Source organism: Phyllobates terribilis, unplaced genomic scaffold (assembly GCF_046119375.1).
Source record: "Phyllobates terribilis strain yellow unplaced genomic scaffold, ASM4611937v1 Scaffold_4__5_contigs__length_816908805, whole genome shotgun sequence".
Classification (NCBI taxonomy): Eukaryota; Metazoa; Chordata; class Amphibia; order Anura; family Dendrobatidae; genus Phyllobates; species Phyllobates terribilis.
Window position 1 is genome coordinate 759,573,632 of NW_027362764.1, and position 18,828 is coordinate 759,592,459.

At 53.8% G+C, this 18,828-nt stretch overlaps 1 protein-coding gene across 1 annotated transcript in view; it reads left to right on the forward strand.

Annotated features, from left to right (window-relative positions):
• Nucleotides 1-18,828, forward strand: part of EFR3A (EFR3 homolog A) — a 163,082-nt gene that overhangs the window by 59,743 nt on the left and 84,511 nt on the right. The window contains exons 6-8 of the mRNA XM_073679898.1: nt 1,837-1,958; nt 2,958-3,107; nt 4,034-4,174. Coding sequence (XP_073535999.1) covers nt 1,837-1,958; nt 2,958-3,107; nt 4,034-4,174 — 413 coding nt within the window. The remainder of the gene's footprint in view (nt 1-1,836; nt 1,959-2,957; nt 3,108-4,033; nt 4,175-18,828) is intronic.

Here is an 18,828-nt window from a genome sequence, read left to right on the forward strand (position 1 = left end):
CTCTTCAGCTAGAAAGATTTCAGATTTTTCTTTTTCTTCTTTTTTTCTCCCTTTTTTGCTCTGGTAAATTGATGTTCTTCACTGTCATAAAATCTCCAGCGGAGAACTCGCTCTTTATTTAGACTCCTATATTGCTATCACAGTAAAATATTCATAAAATACTCATCTTGCAAAAAAGTAGGTCAAGAATGTTGTCCTCTTGGCAAGCGCAGCGGTATTTGATGTTATCTCTTTAATCGTTCCAAGAGCTATTTTTAAGCCCCTATTTCTCGGTTTAAGAAGACGCTGGATTGAGGCACCGAAAAGAAATTGTTAGTTTTATCGGTTGGTATCTTGTGGAGCAAATAAGCGCAGTATAGTATTCATTTCTCCGATAAAGAAAAAAAAAAGAAATAAAGCAAAAATGTATTGTGTTTATTCTGCGGGGGTTGCATGTAATAACGTATTTACCACTGGCTATTTCCATATGAAGCAGATATTTCATTTAGATGCTTTTTTTGCATGTTGCTAGAATGGCTGTATATATATATATATATATATATATATATATATATATATATATATATATATAGAGAGTTTTACCAACACTGCTACTCTTTGTCGTAAAAAAAGAGAAATCCCCAAAATGATGGACTCTTCATTGATCATGTATCTACCATGGATTATTGCAGTTTAAGTGAGAGAAGCTGGAACATTATTATAGGTGCCTTATCCAGTCAGTGACATCAGTACAAGAAAAGATGGGGAGGCAGCACTGTCTATGCCCACAGTTGTTACAGGAAACATGTTTTCCTATATTACATTCCACCTCCACCTGTTCATAAGTGGAGCTGCCATCTTTTTTTTCTAAAAAGGAAAACAAAAAATTACGGAGAGGTCACTACACAGCAAGAGACCACAGCAAACTGACCGTCCTCTTACTATCGGTACAGACAGGACTTAATTTCTATCACTATCTATAAGCACAGTTAGTACTGCCTCCCTCTCTCCTTGTATGTAATGCAGGACACGGCTTTTTCTGTAGATTTTATAGGACTATAAAGTGCTGTAAATGTATACACCGATTGCCCTATGTCTTATAAATAAAGTAGACAGATGATACTTTTTCCCTGCTCATTGTACCATCTTAGCACTTCTCTGTAAAGAACATAGGCACAGATATTGCTGCTTCCCTGTCTTTCCGATAAATGATGATGGCACAGACAGCTCCTCTCCCTGTCTCATACCGTAAGTCATGGTACCGAGAATGCCGTCTCACTGTCTTTTCCAACAAATAGTGGAAAAACTTTTTCCTTGTCTCCACCTGTAAGTTATGACGGCACAGATAGTGCGAGCTCCTAGTATCTTCCTGTAAATGATGACGACAGATAGCATTACCTCCCCGTCTTCACCTGTAAATGATGATTGACCATATAGTGCTGTCTCCATGTTTCTAACTAATTGGGATAACACAGGAGAGTTAGTGCAGCCTCCTCTTCTCTTCCTAAAAACTATGATTGCACAGATAGGCCAGGAAACCGCACTCTTTCTGTAAATGAAGATGGCAGATACTGCTGTCTCGCTGTCTCCTTCAGTAAATGACCTATACTGTCGTCTCTCACTAAATATGATAACGGTACAGATAGTGCAACCGCCTAGTCTCTTTTTGCAAATTATATGCTGTAAATGATGTCACATATAGTGCTGCCTCCTTGAAAGTGCTGTAGGCACATATAGTGCTGTGTTTTCCTGTAAATGACCGCATCAGTGGTTCTCCTATAAGTCAGGCAAGTACAGGTAGTGCCATGTCCTAGTTAATTCCTGTACTTATTTCTTGTTATTGTTTTTTTCTTTCAGTTTGTAAAGTTTGCAAACATAGAAGAAGACACTCCGTCCTACCACAGACGATACGATTTTTTCGTTTCCAGATTCAGCGCCATGTGTCATTCATGTCACAGTGATCCCGAAGTGCGAACTGAGTAAGTGGGGAAAGTGAAACGTGAAGTGGGCGGCCAGGAGGAGCTGTGCTTGGAGGGGTGGCCAGATTGAGCTGCGCTTGCGGGGACGGCCAGCCTGAGCTGCGCTTGCGGGGACGGCCAGCCTGAGCTGCGCTTGCGGGGGGCGGCCAGGCTGAGCTGCGCTTGGAGAGGGGCTGCCAGGAGGAGCTGCGCTTGGAGAGGGGCTGCCAGGAGGAGCTGCGCTTGGAGAGGGTCTGCCAGGAGGAGCTATGCTTGGAGAGGGGCGGCCAGGAGGAGCTGCGCTTGGAGAGGGGCGGCCAGGAGGAGCTGCGCTTGGTGAGGGGCGGCCAGGAGGAGCTGCGCTTGGAGAGGGGCGGCCAGGAGGAGCTGCGCTTGGAGAGGGGCGGCCAGGAGGAGCTGCGCTTGGAGAGGGGCGGCCAGGAGGAGCTGCGCTTGGAGAAGGGCGGCCAGGAGGAGCTGCGCTTGGAGAAGGGCGGCCAGGAGGAGCTGCGCTTGGAGAGGGGCGGCCAGGAGGAGCTGCGCTTGGAGAGGGGCGGCCAGGAGGAGCTGCGCTTGGAGAGGGGCGGCCAGGAGGAGCTGCGCTTGGAGAGGGGCGGCCAGGAGGAGCTGCGCTTGGAGAGGGGCGGCCAGGAGGAGCTGCGCTTGGAGAGGGGCGGCCAGGAGGAGCTGCGCTTGGAGAGGGGCGGCCAGGAGGAGCTGCGCTTGGAGAGGGGCGGCCAGGAGGAGCTGCGCTTGGAGAGGGGCGGCCAGGAGGAGCTGCGCTTGGAGAGGGGCTGCCAGGAGGAGCTATGCTTGGAGAGGGGCGGCCAGGAGGAGCTGCGCTTGGAGAGGGGCGGCCAGGAGGAGCTGCGCTTGGTGAGGGGCGGCCAGGAGGAGCTGCGCTTGGAGAGGGGCGGCCAGGAGGAGCTGCGCTTGGTGTGGTGCGGCCAGGCTGATCGGGGCTTGTAATTTGTGTCCATTCTCTTGTAACATTCTTTTTTCTGTTTCTACTTCCTCCAGAATAAGGATTGCTGGGATCCGGGGTATCCAGGGTGTTGTCCGTAAAACTGTGAATGATGAACTTCGAGCAACGATCTGGGAGCCCCAGCACATGGATAAAATAGTCCCATCTCTGCTGTTTAACATGCAGAAGATAGAAGATAATGAGAGGTAAGTGATGGTGTTGGAAGGGTTGCCTGTACATGGGCGGATTGGGACCTTCTCGCACTGTCTCTCTACCTTGGAGCAGTTTTTGTATATTTGGGTTTGCGTCATTAGCATTTTTATGATGTATCTATGACTTATCCCCGGGCAAATGGGAGCCATTGGGTAACAGAAGAGAGCGATAAGGGGGAGCTTAAAATTCTTAGACCTCACTGCGTTAAAGTAAACTAGTAGTTGCCACTCCCCACCCATGCCAACGTCTGGAGTGGAGAGGCGCTACTGCACGCTGGGCGATAATGAGCGGAGTATCGTGCGCCGATCCTGTTAGTGTGACCGACGCACGTTACTCTCTTAGAAACCTGTCATTGTCAGTATGAGCCAACTTCTTCTCCTACTCCTTGACTCCTGATTCCATAATTCAATCAGAAAAACTGTTATTGTGCATCTTGATCAAAATGATATGAAATAAGTGCTCACTGAGGGATCAGATTACAGCTGTCGATTTGAATTTTATTGAGAAGGGAAGGGGAATGAGCAGAGTGAATGAAAGAGGCAGAGACACATTCAGACCTCTCCTGCTGCTTTATGCTAAGTGTTTTTTCTCCTTTCACCCCTGAACTAGATTCATAGCTACACTGCTCAGTACTGCTGTATAATGTCCTCCATGCTGCTGCTTCTTAACGTGTTACATAGAGACAGGAGAGCATCCCTCATGTCATGTGTGTGCTGTGTATGGGAGACATCATAGTAACTAGTGACCACCCACCAGCTCAGAAACTACTGAAAATTAGAACCCGTAGGGGGTAAAACTAGTGATAAATAATTTGCTCTTATGAAAAAGTTGTACATCAGTCGTCCTCTTTCTCGTACGTTTTATCTGTCGTTTTCAGCAAGTAAAAATGACTTGTACTGATTGATCCATTCTCCACCAGTCGCCTGGCTCCACCTGCCTCCCCATCGGTCGTCAGTGACAAAGAGGAGAACCCCAGCGTCCTGGCTGAGAACTGCTTCAGGGAACTGCTGGGGAGAGCTGCCTACGGGAACATGAATAACGCAGTCCGACCAGTGTTTGCGTGAGTATGGTTATGATTTTACTGTACCTCAGTATAAATCCTTAAGTGGTGGATGTCTGATGGTACAACCCCTTGTGATGGTGAGGAACTCACTGGACACCACGTGTTCACACCCTACATCGCCAGAAAGCAAATCTTTAATCTGTCCATTATTCTAGACCACCAGGGAAGCAAACTTTAACCTGTCCCATTACCTTGATCACCACTGAAGCAAACCTTAAGTCGTACATTACCCTACACCACCAGGGAAGCAAACCTTAACTGTTATATTACCCAACACCAGTCACCCATCTATTACCCCTGAGCAGGGGTGGATAACATTTCTTTCTACCAAGGGCCATTTGGATATTTATTACATCATTCGGGGGGCCAAAATGTCATCTTTAGAATTATCCTGCTATAGTAAATAAATTAGCCCTAATGTGACTGCTGGAGCTTCTCTTCTTTGGTGCGGCTGTAATGGTAGGTGGTATTGATGATGATGCTACTCGCAACTGCTTTTCCAGGACTGCGTCGGTCTGGAGCACAGTTGACTCTTTTAGATAAATTTTGGAAAGAACTCGCAGCAGTAAGTTGTTCCGAACACAGATGTATATTACACTGCAGGTCTCCTCACAGGGGGGAAATCATCACTGCTCATGCTAGTTTATAGAACTGCTTAAGTGGGAGGTCTGCTGTATCCATTGTAATGCACACGCCCGGGCTGAGCGGCGTGTGCGTGTGATTCCACTGGACCGTGCTGGAGAGTGAATGCCTGGAGGGGCGTAACTAGGTATTCACCCAATCCGACCAGGGTCGCACGACGGCATACGACGCCAGTGCACCAAGGAGGAACCGAGCAGAGGGACCAGGTGCTACTCCAGGTCAGACTCCGGACACAGCTGTTGACCCACACAGGGGAATACAGGAACAGACGGGTTAGGCTGGCACACAGACTGGTGGGTATAGGCAGGCACGACTGGTATGCAGGCAGGGGGGTACAGGCAAGCACGGCTAGAGTGCAGACAGGGAGGCACTAGCAGGTTGGAACACTGGCGGGATAGGACCCAGTACACACTGGGACTCAGGAACAGAACCACAGATATGGCGGACATACACAGCAGAGTGAGGCCGCCCAGAGTGGTGAGCGAGAGCAGGGCAAGACGAGACCGCCTAGAGCGGTGAGCGAGAGTAGAGCAGGACGAGGCCGCCTGGAGCGGTGAGCAAGAGTAGAGCAGGACGAGGCCGTCTGGAGCGGTGAGCAAAGGGTCAGAGCTGAGCGAGACTGCCGGAGCAGTGAGTAAAGGAGTCAGAGCGGAGCGAGACTGCCGGGGCAGTGAGCAAAGGAGTCAGAGCGGAGCGAGACTGCCGGAGCAGTGAGCAAATGGTCAGAGCGGAGCGAGACTGCCGGAGCAGTGAGCAAAGGGTCAAAGCGGAGCGAGACTGCCGGAGCAGTGAGCAAAGGGTCAGAGCGGAGCGAGACTGCCGGAGCAGTGAGCAAAGGGTCAGAGCGGAGCGAGACTGCCGGAGCAGTGAGCAAAGGGTCAGAGCGGAGCGAGACTGCCGGAGCAGTGAGCAAAGGGTCAGAGCGGAGCGAGACTGCCGGAGCAGTGAGCAAAGGGTCAGAGCGGAGCGAGACTGCCGGAGCAGTGAGCAAAGGGTCAGAGCGGAGCGAGACTGCCGGAGCAGTGAGCAAAGGGTCAGAGCGGAGCGAGACTGCCGGAGCAGTGAGCAAAGGGTCAGAGCGGAGCGAGACTGCCGGAGCAGTGAGCAAAGGGTCAGAGCGGAGCGAGACTGCCGGAGCAGTGAGCAAAGGGTCAGAGCGGAGCGAGACTGCCGGAGCAGTGAGCAAAGGGTCAGAGCGGAGCGAGACTGCCGGAGCAGTGAGCAAAGGGTCAGAGCGGAGCGAGACTGCCGGAGCAGTGAGCAAAGGGTCAGAGCGGAGCGAGACTGCCGGAGCAGTGAGCAAAGGGTCAGAGCGGAGCGAGACTGCCGGAGCAGTGAGCAAAGGGTCAGAGCGGAGCGAGACTGCCGGAGCAGTGAGCAAAGGGTCAGAGCGGAGCGAGACTGCCGGAGCAGTGAGCAAAGGGTCAGAGCGGAGCGAGACTGCCGGAGCAGTGAGCAAAGGGTCAGAGCGGAGCGAGACTGCCGGAGCAGTGAGCAAAGGGTCAGAGCGGAGCGAGACTGCCGGAGCAGTGAGCAAAGGGTCAGAGCGGAGCGAGACTGCCGGAGCAGTGAGCAAAGGGTCAGAGCGGAGCGAGACTGCCGGAGCAGTGAGCAAAGGGTCAGAGCGGAGCGAGACTGCCGGAGCAGTGAGCAAAGGGTCAGAGCGGAGCGAGACTGCCGGAGCAGTGAGCAAAGGGTCAGAGCGGAGCGAGACTGCCGGAGCAGTGAGCAAAGGGTCAGAGCGGAGCGAGACTGCCGGAGCAGTGAGCAAAGGGTCAGAGCGGAGCGAGACTGCCGGAGCAGTGAGCAAAGGGTCAGAGCGGAGCGAGACTGCCGGAGCAGTGAGCAAAGGGTCAGAGCGGAGCGAGACTGCCGGAGCAGTGAGCAAAGGGTCAGAGCAGGCTAGAACCGCCGGAGCGGTGTGCAAGGCAGAGCAGGCTAGAACCGCCGGAGCAGTGTGCAAGGCAGAGCAGGCTAGAACCGCCGGAGCGGTGTGCAAGGCAGAGCAGGCTAGAACCGCCGGAGCGGTGTGCAAGGCAGAGCAGGCTAGAACCGCCGGAGCGGTGTGCAAGGCAGAGCAGGCTAGAACCGCCGGAGCGGTGAGCAAGGCAGAGCAGGCTAGAACCGCTGGAGCGGTGAGCAAGGCAGAGCAGGGGGGACAGGGCTTTGTACACACGGAACAGGCAGGAAGGGAAAGGCAGAACCAGATACCCACAGGGTACTTGCAGTGAAGTAGCGAGTGGACCACTCACAAACGGAAGTACAGTGACAACGAGCAGGAGTTAGGTACGAGTTCAGACTCTGCAGAAAAAGGAAAGGTACGGACATAGAGAAACACAGGAAACAGGCTAGAAGAGTATACAGACAAGAACAGACACAGTAGCAAGATACAGGAGCGGGTCTAGGTATGCAGCCCCTAGAAGGCGGGAGGAACAGGCTAGAAGCGTGTTCAGACAGGACAGACAAGATACAGGAGCGGGTCTAGGTATGCGGCCCCTAGAAGGTGGAACGAACAGGCAAGGAGCATGTTCAGACAGGCGTGGAAATACAGCCTCCAGGAAAGGCAGGCAAGCAAACACAGAAAGGGACCTAGCACATTCAGAGTGAAAGAGCACACTGAATGAAACACAATGCTCAGGCAGGGATTCATTGGAGCAGCTGGGTTAAATACCAGGTGACAGACAGCAATAGGCTGAGGACGCACAAGGGGTGTGCCCGCAGCAGGTACAAGAAACAGGAAGTGATCGGGCGCCGCCCTTAAGCAGCAGAAACAGAGGTAAGCAGACAGCATGGAGGGAAGCCAGGCTAGCAGACTGGACTGGAGATCAAGTGCGCGCTCTTGCACAGTGGGAGATGGACCACTATGCAAGGACGCCGCCAGGTATGTTACATCCATCACCTAGGAGACAGAGACTACTGTATACATCACATAGGAGACACAGACTGCTGTATACATCACATAGGAGACACCGAGACTGCTGTATACATCGCGTAGGAGACACTGAGACTAACGGGTGTTTACTAAACACTCTCTCGTACTCCTGAACCACCCGATAGACTCCTTGTTTCTGGTGTGCGGGAGTGGAGTCAGTACCCAGATGTAGTTGCTGACACCAGTCCTCCATGTTTTTCTTAGAGCCGTTACCTTCCTCCGGGTGAGATGGAGGCAAGGGTTCCACAGATTGTATAGAATTTTGGTTAATGGTATATAATTTGGCTAGCGTGGCATACCGGGGCAGGTACACTTCCCTCTCCCCGATATTTATTATGCGAACGGGCACCCTCCCATGGCGTACATCAACCACCCCCCGTGCTGTCAAAATGGTGGGCCTACTGTCCGAGTAAACTGGTTCTACCATTGCCTGGTAATCTCTACCTCTCAGACCAATAGCTGCCCGGCACCAAATCATCATTTCACTTTTTGGGGGCATGGCAATAGGAAAAGGGTCACACATTCTTACGCTACCAATCTCACCGCCGGAGAGTTCCACCTGTTGCCGTCGCATCAGTGCCCGGATCTCTTTCTGGAGCACCCGCTGCTCGCCGGAGCTGGCGTTCTTGGCAACCTGCTGTAAAAGGAAAATCACCTCTGCAAGACAATTTTCAATTACATTAGTTCCTAGAGTTATTTTTGGGTGACTCTCATGTTTGTCAATATCTACAATGATCAGTCCCTGTGCTGCCAGTTCGACTCTACCGATTTTGATGGTCACCTCTTTAAATCCGATCTGTGGCACGGGCTGGCCATTGCTGACGATGATACTCAAGTCGTCGTCAGGGTAGCGGGTAATATCCCGAGTCATTCCAGTACTGCTTAAAGAGCACGTACGGGATGGTGGTGACCTGTGACCCGGTGTCCAGTAGGGCACTCATGGGAATGCCATCCAGTACCACAGGCAAGACTGGACGTCCTCCCACATATCTGTCGCGCCAGTTCGATGGGCCTGGTGATCTTTTTCCTGGGGGTTGGCCCTCTACCCCAGGTTGTGCCCGTTTAAAGAACAGTACCTTGCCATATGTCCAGGTTGATTGCAGCGGCGGCAGATGGGTCGTCCGTCCTCGCTGTATCGGTCACTGGGTCTTCCTCTGGCCGGTGGGGTCCTCCTTGGTCGACGCCACGGGATGTCCTCCGGTCCGGATGCCAGCTGGATCTTCCCTGGGGTGGAAGCCTGTAAAGACTGCACAGTTCGGGTTAGCGCAGCAACGATCTTAGCTAGCTCTTGGACCTGATGGTGTAGGTCTGGAGCCGGGTCATTGTCCAAAGCCTGCGCATCAGCTCCCACAGGCCCTGCCGACAAGGGCGCCGCCTCCTGGTGGTAAGTGATAGCAGGGCGCTTGTGGGTCACAACGCCACCCGGTGCCGGTTCTCGGAGCACCCGGATGGCTCTGTCCTTGAACTGTGCAAAGCCCAGATGGGGATCCTGTAAGGCCATTGCCCGCAACTGGGTTCGGTGGGTATTACAATACAGTCCCTCTATAAACTGTTCGGTCAACAGCCTGTCCTCGTTTCCCACTCCATCAGGGTCGGTCTGCTTAATGGGCCTCAGGGCCTCTTGTAGGTTTAGTGCATAGTCCCTTATACTCTCATGCGCTCGCTGCTTGCACCCGTAGAATCTAAGCTTAATCTCGGCTGAGGTGCGGGTATCAAAGGTGTCCTTCAGCCGGGTTAGTATCCCTGCGACAGTCTTCCTCCCAGGTGGCCAGGACTTTACCTCCCTTTTGGCTGCCCCGGTTAGTTGGGCCACCAGGATGCTCACTTTTTGCTCTTCTGTGAGGGGGTACACCTGGAAGAGGCTATCCAGCTTTTCTCTAAAGTCATGCAGGGTATGTGACTCCCCTGAGTACTGGGGTAGCCAAGCTGCTCCCGGGATATAGGGCATGGTGAAGGGCATAACTGCAGCAGCGATAGCGCTGGCGGGGGTTGAGGCAGTGAAGCTCTCCTCCGTATCCGACATCTTCCTCCCCCCTAGTGGACCGTGGCCTACCTTGCGATGATCCTCTTCCGTAGGCCGCGGCTCCGCAGTGGATCGTCAGGGTTGAGGACCTTCCGTCGCGCTCCTGTGACGTCGGCGTCTGCTGGGCTCCTTCCAGGACCTTACGCAACGTCCGAACGTGAGGCGGGGCTTCAGTTCTCGCGCGCTTTCGGAGTCCACGCCCCTCTTCTTCCCGCGCGGCGTCCTCAAGATGGCGTCCAATGGCGGGAAAACTCCACGGATGGCGGGAAGAAGGCAGAAGATGGCGCCGGATGGCGGGAATCTTCACCACAGGTAAGTTTGAAAAGTCTCTTTTTCAGGCACGCAGTACCCGGTGGTTGCGGGCACGAAATCCTGCCGACTACGCCAAAGTTGACGCGCCCCTGGGCCTGTGTCGCGCTGCGTTGCGCACGCGGGAGCTTACCCGGAGCCGGATCTCTTGAGGGTTGTAGTCTCGTGGCGGTGACCCGGTCCGTGCCCAGGGAGTCAAACTGAGCGGCGATGTAACAGCGGTAGATGCAGGACGACTACGCCACCCGTTGAATGCAGCTATGGAGCTGCCGCTGCAGGACAGTCCGCTGAGGCCGGTGGATAGATGGTGCAGCGTAGATGGTATAACCCCCAACGGGAGGGGTATGGCCTCAGGGCAGCAGATGTGGATGATGGGGGTAGCAGGAACCACTCAGAGACGGTGCGGTGTAATTCAGGGTCTTTACTGGTAACAACGATAAACCCTCCCGGAGTACTTGCTAGTGAACGGGGCCTGGTCAGTCCTTGAGCAGATGGGATCTCCCCTGGCCAGGCGGAGTTGTAGGCCTCCCAAACTGACTGTACTCTTCTGGCTACCTTGCTAGAAGCGGATATAAGTAGCCCACGTCCCTGAGTGTACCGTGTGGTGCTCACCCGTATGGCCGGTGACTCGGGGCCTTCTAATGGCTTCCGCTCCACGATGGCGGTGCTGGTCCCACGCGTGTGACCGTGCCTTCGGGTTTCTGGGCCTGAGGACCTGAAATCCCCTGCCGGTCGGCTTCTGCTGCTGGGTAAGAGTTAGTCCCCACAGCCTCGGACTCCGGGTCCGGTAAGAAATCTTCTCAGTCAGGGCGAGCTCTGCAGCTGCCAGCCCCTGACTCGTAGCAGTATTGCTTCTGCTGTTTCTTGTCTCTACTCTCCTTGACTGCTAACCCTGCTTCAGCCCCGGGTTTATATAGGGGAAGTCCTTCCCCTCCCCAGACTGGGCAGGAGGTGTGGCATGCACAAGATCCCTGACCAAAGGACCTCCCACCTGCTCTCAGACATAACATCTCTATCACTGTGGCAACCAGACCCCTGGGGTGTCACATTCCCCCCTAGTGAAATTTAGTACTCCGGGACTAAACATATTTTAGAAAAACATAACAAGATAAAAACAATAATAATACAATAAGAAAAACATATAAAGATGGTTACGGCATGTCCGTAACCGGGTGCAGTCTTTGAAGAAAAGCAAGGTGTCCATTTCACCAAAACAGGGAGATGTAACCAGGTAGGGGTTTGTCCTACCCCGAGTCCTTAACAGTCTTTAGTCCATCCTGGGTTACGCTCCAACTATGTACAAGGATTCCCGGTAAATCCACCAAGGATTCCTAAAAATAACTGGAAACACAAAATTATACACAAGCAACAATACACAGATAAACATAAATAAAACAATTTATACACTTCAAATCCTCCAGCGTGCGGGTAACTGGCCTCTAGTGGCCCTAGTGGACCTACGGAGCTGACTGTCTGGCCCTGAACTACAGGGTGTAGGAGCTGTCAAGGGTAAACTGGGCAGCTGTCTACCGGCTCTTTGTCTCACTAGGGGTACGGCAGGCTCACTATAAGCAGAGGGTTGATCCTTCTGTTCTGCTTGTGTGGAGTCTTCTGCCTCCTGGACCGGCTGTTCTTCCAGCTCTACCTGTTGCTCCGTAGGTGCTTGGGATGCTGGTTGGAGGAAGGTGAGTACGGGTACCACAACTGCACCATTGACTTGAGTCCAAGACCGAGGGAAGTCCCCGAGCACAGAACTAACCATATCTTCCCTTTCCTCTACGGGTCGATGGTCTTCTTGTTCCTCTTCAGGGTTCCTCAGTTGTTCGGGACACTTCTTCAGGTGGTCCCGGGATACAATGGCTGTGGTTTCCCCTCCGTCTTTACTGATGGTACAAACCTTCGGGTTCTCGTGGCTTGAGGGCAGTACGGTGTACGGGTCCTTCTCCCACTGGTCGTCCAACTTGTGGAGCCGTCTCTTCCTCTTCAAGACCTGCTCTCCGGGTACCAGGGGAACAGCGGGAGCATACTGGTTGTAAGTTTTCTCTTGTCTTTCCCTAGCCTGACAGAGACTTCGCTCCACGCTCTCCTGTACTCTCCGGTACTGCTGCTGCCTCTCTGTGTCCCAGTCTGTTTCTGGTGAAGTGTCCTCGGGTGTCAGGACTCCCATTTCCAGGTCAACAGGTAACTTACCAGGTCTTGCCCTCATTAGGTAAGCCGGGGTACAGTTGGTGGAACCTACCGGGATGTGGTTGTATAGGTCCACCAGATCGGGCAACTTCTCAGGCCACAGACTGCGTTCTTCCAGGGGCAACGTTTTTAGAAGATCCATTACCACCTGGTTCATTTTCTCACAAAGTCCATTAGTTTGCGGATGGTAGGGTGTCGTCCTTATCTTCCGGCAGCCATACAGATTGCAGAATTCCTGGAAGACCTCCGCTTCAAAGGCAGGTCCCTGGTCCGTCAGCACTTGGTCCGGGTACCCGTGTGGACGGCAAAAGTGCTGCTGGAAGGCTCTAGCTGCTGTTTGAGCCGTTAAGTCCTTGACGGGGACGACAACCAGAAACCGGGAGTAATGATCCACGATGGTTAACGCGTAGACGTAGCCACTTCTGCTTGGGGTCAGTTTTACATGATCCAAGGCTACCAGTTCCAACGGTTGCCGGGTGACGATAGACTGCAGGGGAGTCTTCTGGCTGGCACGGTCCTTCCTTCTCAGGTTGCACGGGCCACAGTCTCTGCACCACTTCTCGATGGTTCCCCTCATGCCTACCCAGTGGAACCGCTCGCGCAGCAGGAACTCCAGCTTCTTCCACCCGAAGTGTCCAGCTCCGTCGTGGTATGCCTCCATCACCATGGCTGCGTCTCTTCGTGGCACCACTACTTGCCAGAGTAATTCATGCGTCCGGGAGTTAACCATTCTGCGGCACAACTTCCCTTTGTAAAGGAACAGTCGACTCTTCTCTGCCCATAGTTGTTTGGCTTCCTCCGGAGCGTCTGGTTCAAGGCGAGCCTCCGGCCGAGTCAGCATCTCCTTCACCAGTCGGACGGCAGGGTCGCTGTCTTGCGTTTCCGCCCAGTTGTAGTGGGGTAAGGGGTTCAACGTAGCAGCCTGCTTACTCCTTACCCGGTGGGAATACTGGATAGTCCCATGACGGTGGAACGCAGGGAGTTCAACTTCTTCCAGTCCCTCCGGATCTTCTCCTCCGTCCGGCAGGTTGGGCATCCTGGACAGGGCGTCCGCGTTGGTATTGGAGCGTCCTGCCCGGTATTTGATTGTGAACTCGTAGTTGGACAGACGGGCCATCCACCTCTGCTCCAGGGCACCGAGTCTTGCCGTGTCCAGGTGTGTCAACGGGTTGTTATCCGTGTACACGGTGAACCGGGAAGAAGCGAGGTAATGCTTAAAGCGCTCGGTGACTGCCCATACTACGGCCAGGAACTCTAGCTTAAATGAGCTGTAATTCTCGGGGTTCCTTTCGGTGGGTCGCAGTTTTCGGCTGGCGTAGGCGATTACTCGTTCCTTCCCCTGCTGGATCTGGGACAGTACGGCTCCTAGCCCGATGTTACTGGCGTCGGTGTAGAGGATAAAGGGCTGGCTATAATCCGGGTACGCCAGGATTTCGTCCCCCGTGAGGGCCATCTTCAGCTGGCGGAAGGACTCTTCTTCCAGCTCCTCCCATTTGAAGGGCGGCTTCTGGTTCTTGGCCTTCCGGGACTGGCCTATCAGGAGGTCCTGCATAGGTGCTGCCTTTTTGGTGAAACCGGGAATAAACCTTCGGTAGTAGCCTACCAACCCGAGGAACTGCCGCACTTCTTTTACGCTGGAGGGGCTTGGCCATTCCTTAATTGCGGTGATCTTATCAGGGTCGGGAGCCACTCCGTCAGCGCTCACCACGTGTCCCAGGTACTGCACCTTTGGTTTCAGGAGGTGACACTTGGAGGGTTTCACCTTTAGGCCGTAACTTGCCAGAGCTTCGAACACTTCCGCCAGGTGTTTCAGGTGGTCCTCATACGTCTTGGAATATACGATGACATCGTCCAGGTACAACAGGACCGTCTCGAAGTTTCTGTGGCCCAGACAACACTCCATTAGTCGTTGGAAGGTTCCCGGTGCGTTGCAGAGTCCGAACGGCATGCAGGTGAACTCGCTAAGTCCCATCGGGGTGGTGAATGCGGTCTTCTCCCGGTCCGCCTCTGCTACAGGAACCTGCCAGTACCCGCTAGTGAGATCCAAGGTAGAGAAGAAGTTAGCAGATCTTAAAGCAGCCAATGACTCCTCTATCCTTGGTAAGGGGTACGCATCCTTGTGTGTGATACGATTGATTTTCCGGTAATCTACACACATCCTCATGGTGTTGTCTTTCTTTCGGACTAAGACTAGTGGAGCTGCCCAGGGGCTACAGCTATCCCTGATCACCCCAGCCTCCTTCATGTCTCTAAGCATCCCCTTGGCGTGTTGGTAGTGGGCAGGGGGTACGGGTCGATACCTCTCTTTTATAGGAGGATGGTCTCCCGTGGGGATGTGGTGTTCTACCCCCTTGACTCGCCCGAAGTCTAACGGGTGTTTACTGAACACTCTCTCGTACTCCTGAACCACCCGATAGACTCCTTGTTTCTGGTGTGCGGGAGTGGAGTCAGTACCCAGATGTAGTTGCTGACACCAGTCCTCCATGTTTTTCTTAGAGCCGTTACCTTCCTCCGGGTGAGATGGAGGCAAGGGTTCCACAGATTGTATAGAATTTTGGTTAATGGTATATAATTTGGCTAGCGTGGCATACCGGGGCAGGTACACTTCCCTCTCCCCGATATTTATTATGCGAACGGGCACCCTCCCATGGCGTACATCAACCACCCCCCGTGCTGTCAAAATGGTGGGCCTACTGTCCGAGTAAACTGGTTCTACCATTGCCTGGTAATCTCTACCTCTCAGACCAATAGCTGCCCGGCACCAAATCATCATTTCACTTTTTGGGGGCATGGCAATAGGAAAAGGGTCACACATTCTTACGCTACCAATCTCACCGCCGGAGAGTTCCACCTGTTGCCGTCGCATCAGTGCCCGGATCTCTTTCTGGAGCACCCGCTGCTCGCCGGAGCTGGCGTTCTTGGCAACCTGCTGTAAAAGGAAAATCACCTCTGCAAGACAATTTTCAATTACATTAGTTCCTAGAGTTATTTTTGGGTGACTCTCATGTTTGTCAATATCTACAATGATCAGTCCCTGTGCTGCCAGTTCGACTCTACCGATTTTGATGGTCACCTCTTTAAATCCGATCTGTGGCACGGGCTGGCCATTGCTGGCGATGATACTCAAGTCGTCGTCAGGGTAGCGGGTAATATCCGAGTCATTCCAGTACTGCTTAAAGAGCACGTACGGGATGGTGGTGACCTGTGACCCGGTGTCCAGTAGGGCACTCATGGGAATGCCATCCAGTACCACAGGCAAGACTGGACGTCCTCCCACATATCTGTCGCGCCAGTTCGATGGGCCTGGTGATCTTTTTCCTGGGGGTTGGCCCTCTACCCCAGGTTGTGCCCGTTTAAAGAACAGTACCTTGCCATATGTCCAGGTTGATTGCAGCGGCGGCAGATGGGTCGTCCGTCCTCGCTGTATCGGTCACTGGGTCTTCCTCTGGCCGGTGGGGTCCTCCTTGGTCGACGCCACGGGATGTCCTCCGGTCCGGATGCCAGCTGGATCTTCCCTGGGGTGGAAGCCTGTAAAGACTGCACAGTTCGGGTTAGCGCAGCAACGCTCTTAGCTAGCTCTTGGACCTGATGGTGTAGGTCTGGAGCCGGGTCATTGTCCAAAGCCTGCGCATCAGCTCCCACAGGCCCTGCCGACAAGGGCGCCGCCTCCTGGTGGTAAGTGATAGCAGGGCGCTTGTGGGTCACAACGCCACCCGGTGCCGGTTCTCGGAGCACCCGGATGGCTCTGTCCTTGAACTGTGCAAAGCCCAGATGGGGATCCTGTAAGGCCATTGCCCGCAACTGGGTTCGGTGGGTATTACAATACAGTCCCTCTATAAACTGTTCGGTCAACAGCCTGTCCTCGTTTCCCACTCCATCAGGGTCGGTCTGCTTAATGGCCCTCAGGGCCTCTTGTAGGTTTAGTGCATAGTCCCTTATACTCTCATGCGCTCGCTGCTTGCACCCGTAGAATCTAAGCTTAATCTCGGCTGAGGTGCGGGTATCAAAGGTGTCCTTCAGCCGGGTTAGTATCCCTGCGACAGTCTTCCTCCCAGGTGGCCAGGACTTTACCTCCCTTTTGGCTGCCCCGGTTAGTTGGGCCACCAGGATGCTCACTTTTTGCTCTTCTGTGAGGGGGTACACCTGGAAGAGGCTATCCAGCTTTTCTCTAAAGTCATGCAGGGTATGTGACTCCCCTGAGTACTGGGGTAGCCAAGCTGCTCCCGGGATATAGGGCATGGTGAAGGGCATAACTGCAGCAGCGATAGCGCTGGCGGGGGTTGAGGCAGTGAAGCTCTCCTCCGTATCCGACATCTTCCTCCCCCCTAGTGGACCGTGGCCTACCTTGCGATGATCCTCTTCCGTAGGCCGCGGCTCCGCAGTGGATCGTCAGGGTTGAGGACCTTCCGTCGCGCTCCTGTGACGTCGGCGTCTGCTGGGCTCCTTCCAGGACCTTACGCAACGTCCGAACGTGAGGCGGGGCTTCAGTTCTCGCGCGCTTTCGGAGTCCACGCCCCTCTTCTTCCCGCGCGGCGTCCTCAAGATGGCGTCCAATGGCGGGAAAACTCCACGGATGGCGGGAAGAAGGCAGAAGATGGCGCCGGATGGCGGGAATCTTCACCACAGGTAAGTTTGAAAAGTCTCTTTTTCAGGCACGCAGTACCCGGTGGTTGCGGGCACGAAATCCTGCCGACTACGCCAAAGTTGACGCGCCCCTGGGCCTGTGTCGCGCTGCGTTGCGCACGCGGGAGCTTACCCGGAGCCGGATCTCTTGAGGGTTGTAGTCTCGTGGCGGTGACCCGGTCCGTGCCCAGGGAGTCAAACTGAGCGGCGATGTAACAGCGGTAGATGCAGGACGACTACGCCACCCGTTGAATGCAGCTATGGAGCTGCCGCTGCAGGACAGTCCGCTGAGGCCGGTGGATAGATGGTGCAGCGTAGATGGTATAACCCCCAACGGGAGGGGTATGGCCTCAGGGCAGCAGATGTGGATGATGGGGGTAGCAGGAACCACTCAGAGACGGTGCGGTGTAATTCAGGGTCTTTACTGGTAACAACGATAGACCCTCCCGGAGTACTTGCTAGTGAACGGGGCCTGGTCAGTCCTTGAGCAGATGGGATCTCCCCTGGCCAGGCGGAGTTGTAGGCCTCCCAAACTGACTGTACTCTTCTGGCTACCTTGCTAGAAGCGGATATAAGTAGCCCACGTCCCTGAGTGTACCGTGTGGTGCTCACCCGTATGGCCGGTGACTCGGGGCCTTCTAATGGCTTCCGCTCCACGATGGCGGTGCTGGTCCCACGCGTGTGACCGTGCCTTCGGGTTTCTGGGCCTGAGGACCTGAAATCCCCTGCCGGTCGGCTTCTGCTGCTGGGTAAGAGTTAGTCCCCACAGCCTCGGACTCCGGGTCCGGTAAGAAATCTTCTCAGTCAGGGCGAGCTCTGCAGCTGCCAGCCCCTGACTCGTAGCAGTATTGCTTCTGCTGTTTCTTGTCTCTACTCTCCTTGACTGCTAACCCTGCTTCAGCCCCGGGTTTATATAGGGGAAGTCCTTCCCCTCCCCAGACTGGGCAGGAGGTGTGGCATGCACAAGATCCCTGACCAAAGGACCTCCCACCTGCTCTCAGACATAACATCTCTATCACTGTGGCAACCAGACCCCTGGGGTGTCACATATACACCGCATAGGAGACACCGGGACTGGTGAACACATGACAAGGAACGTGACGGGAGTGCAGAGCGTGCTAGCGCCACCCTGCTCTGCTGTTTTCTGGATATTGGCTGCAGCTGTGACATCACGTTGACAGGGCACATCACTGCTGCAGACAGTCACTGAGCTCAGCTGTTTGTAGGTCTACAGTGACAGATCCGTTGAGATCACGAATTGCCTGCAATGGTGATGTGCATGCGCTGTTGATGTGACTTCACCGCTACAGCCAAAACACAGTGACCAGAGCAGCAGCGGGGAGCTGGAGCTGGAGCGGGGCAGGGTGAGTACTATTCTACTTTATTTTATATTACTGGAATTGTTTGGGGTCCACTTTTGTAAAAGTGTAAAACGCATCCATTACCGTAGACCATGAAGGAATCAAACCTTAACAATTGCTGGACATTCCCTCCTATCGGCACCGTGTCTTACTGACATCTGCACTTGAAGGAATATTGAGAGGCTGAAGCTGATCAGCGGCTGCTGATCGGCTGCAGCGGTTATGAATCGCAGCATCGACATTACTGGTAGGGCGTTGTTTTCTTTTCTTTTTTTTTTTTTTACCTGGTTTATTTTTTGTCAGTCCTATAAATGGTGAACCGAATGGAGGACACGGGAGATGGACCCCCATCGATCACACCCTTATCAATAAGTCCTTTCAAGGGGTGGGGGGGGATTAAACTTCAGTTCAGACTTTGGTCTTTTCAGTCTTCAATTAGAGAGGACAGTGTATTGTCTGGTGTTATACAGTGGTAGTGCTTCACAACGGGGGGAAAAAACCCACTCTGCGCTGTGAGTACCGTGCCTTTAATGAAGCAGTATTATAATTACCTTCCCATTATCTGCCGCTCTCA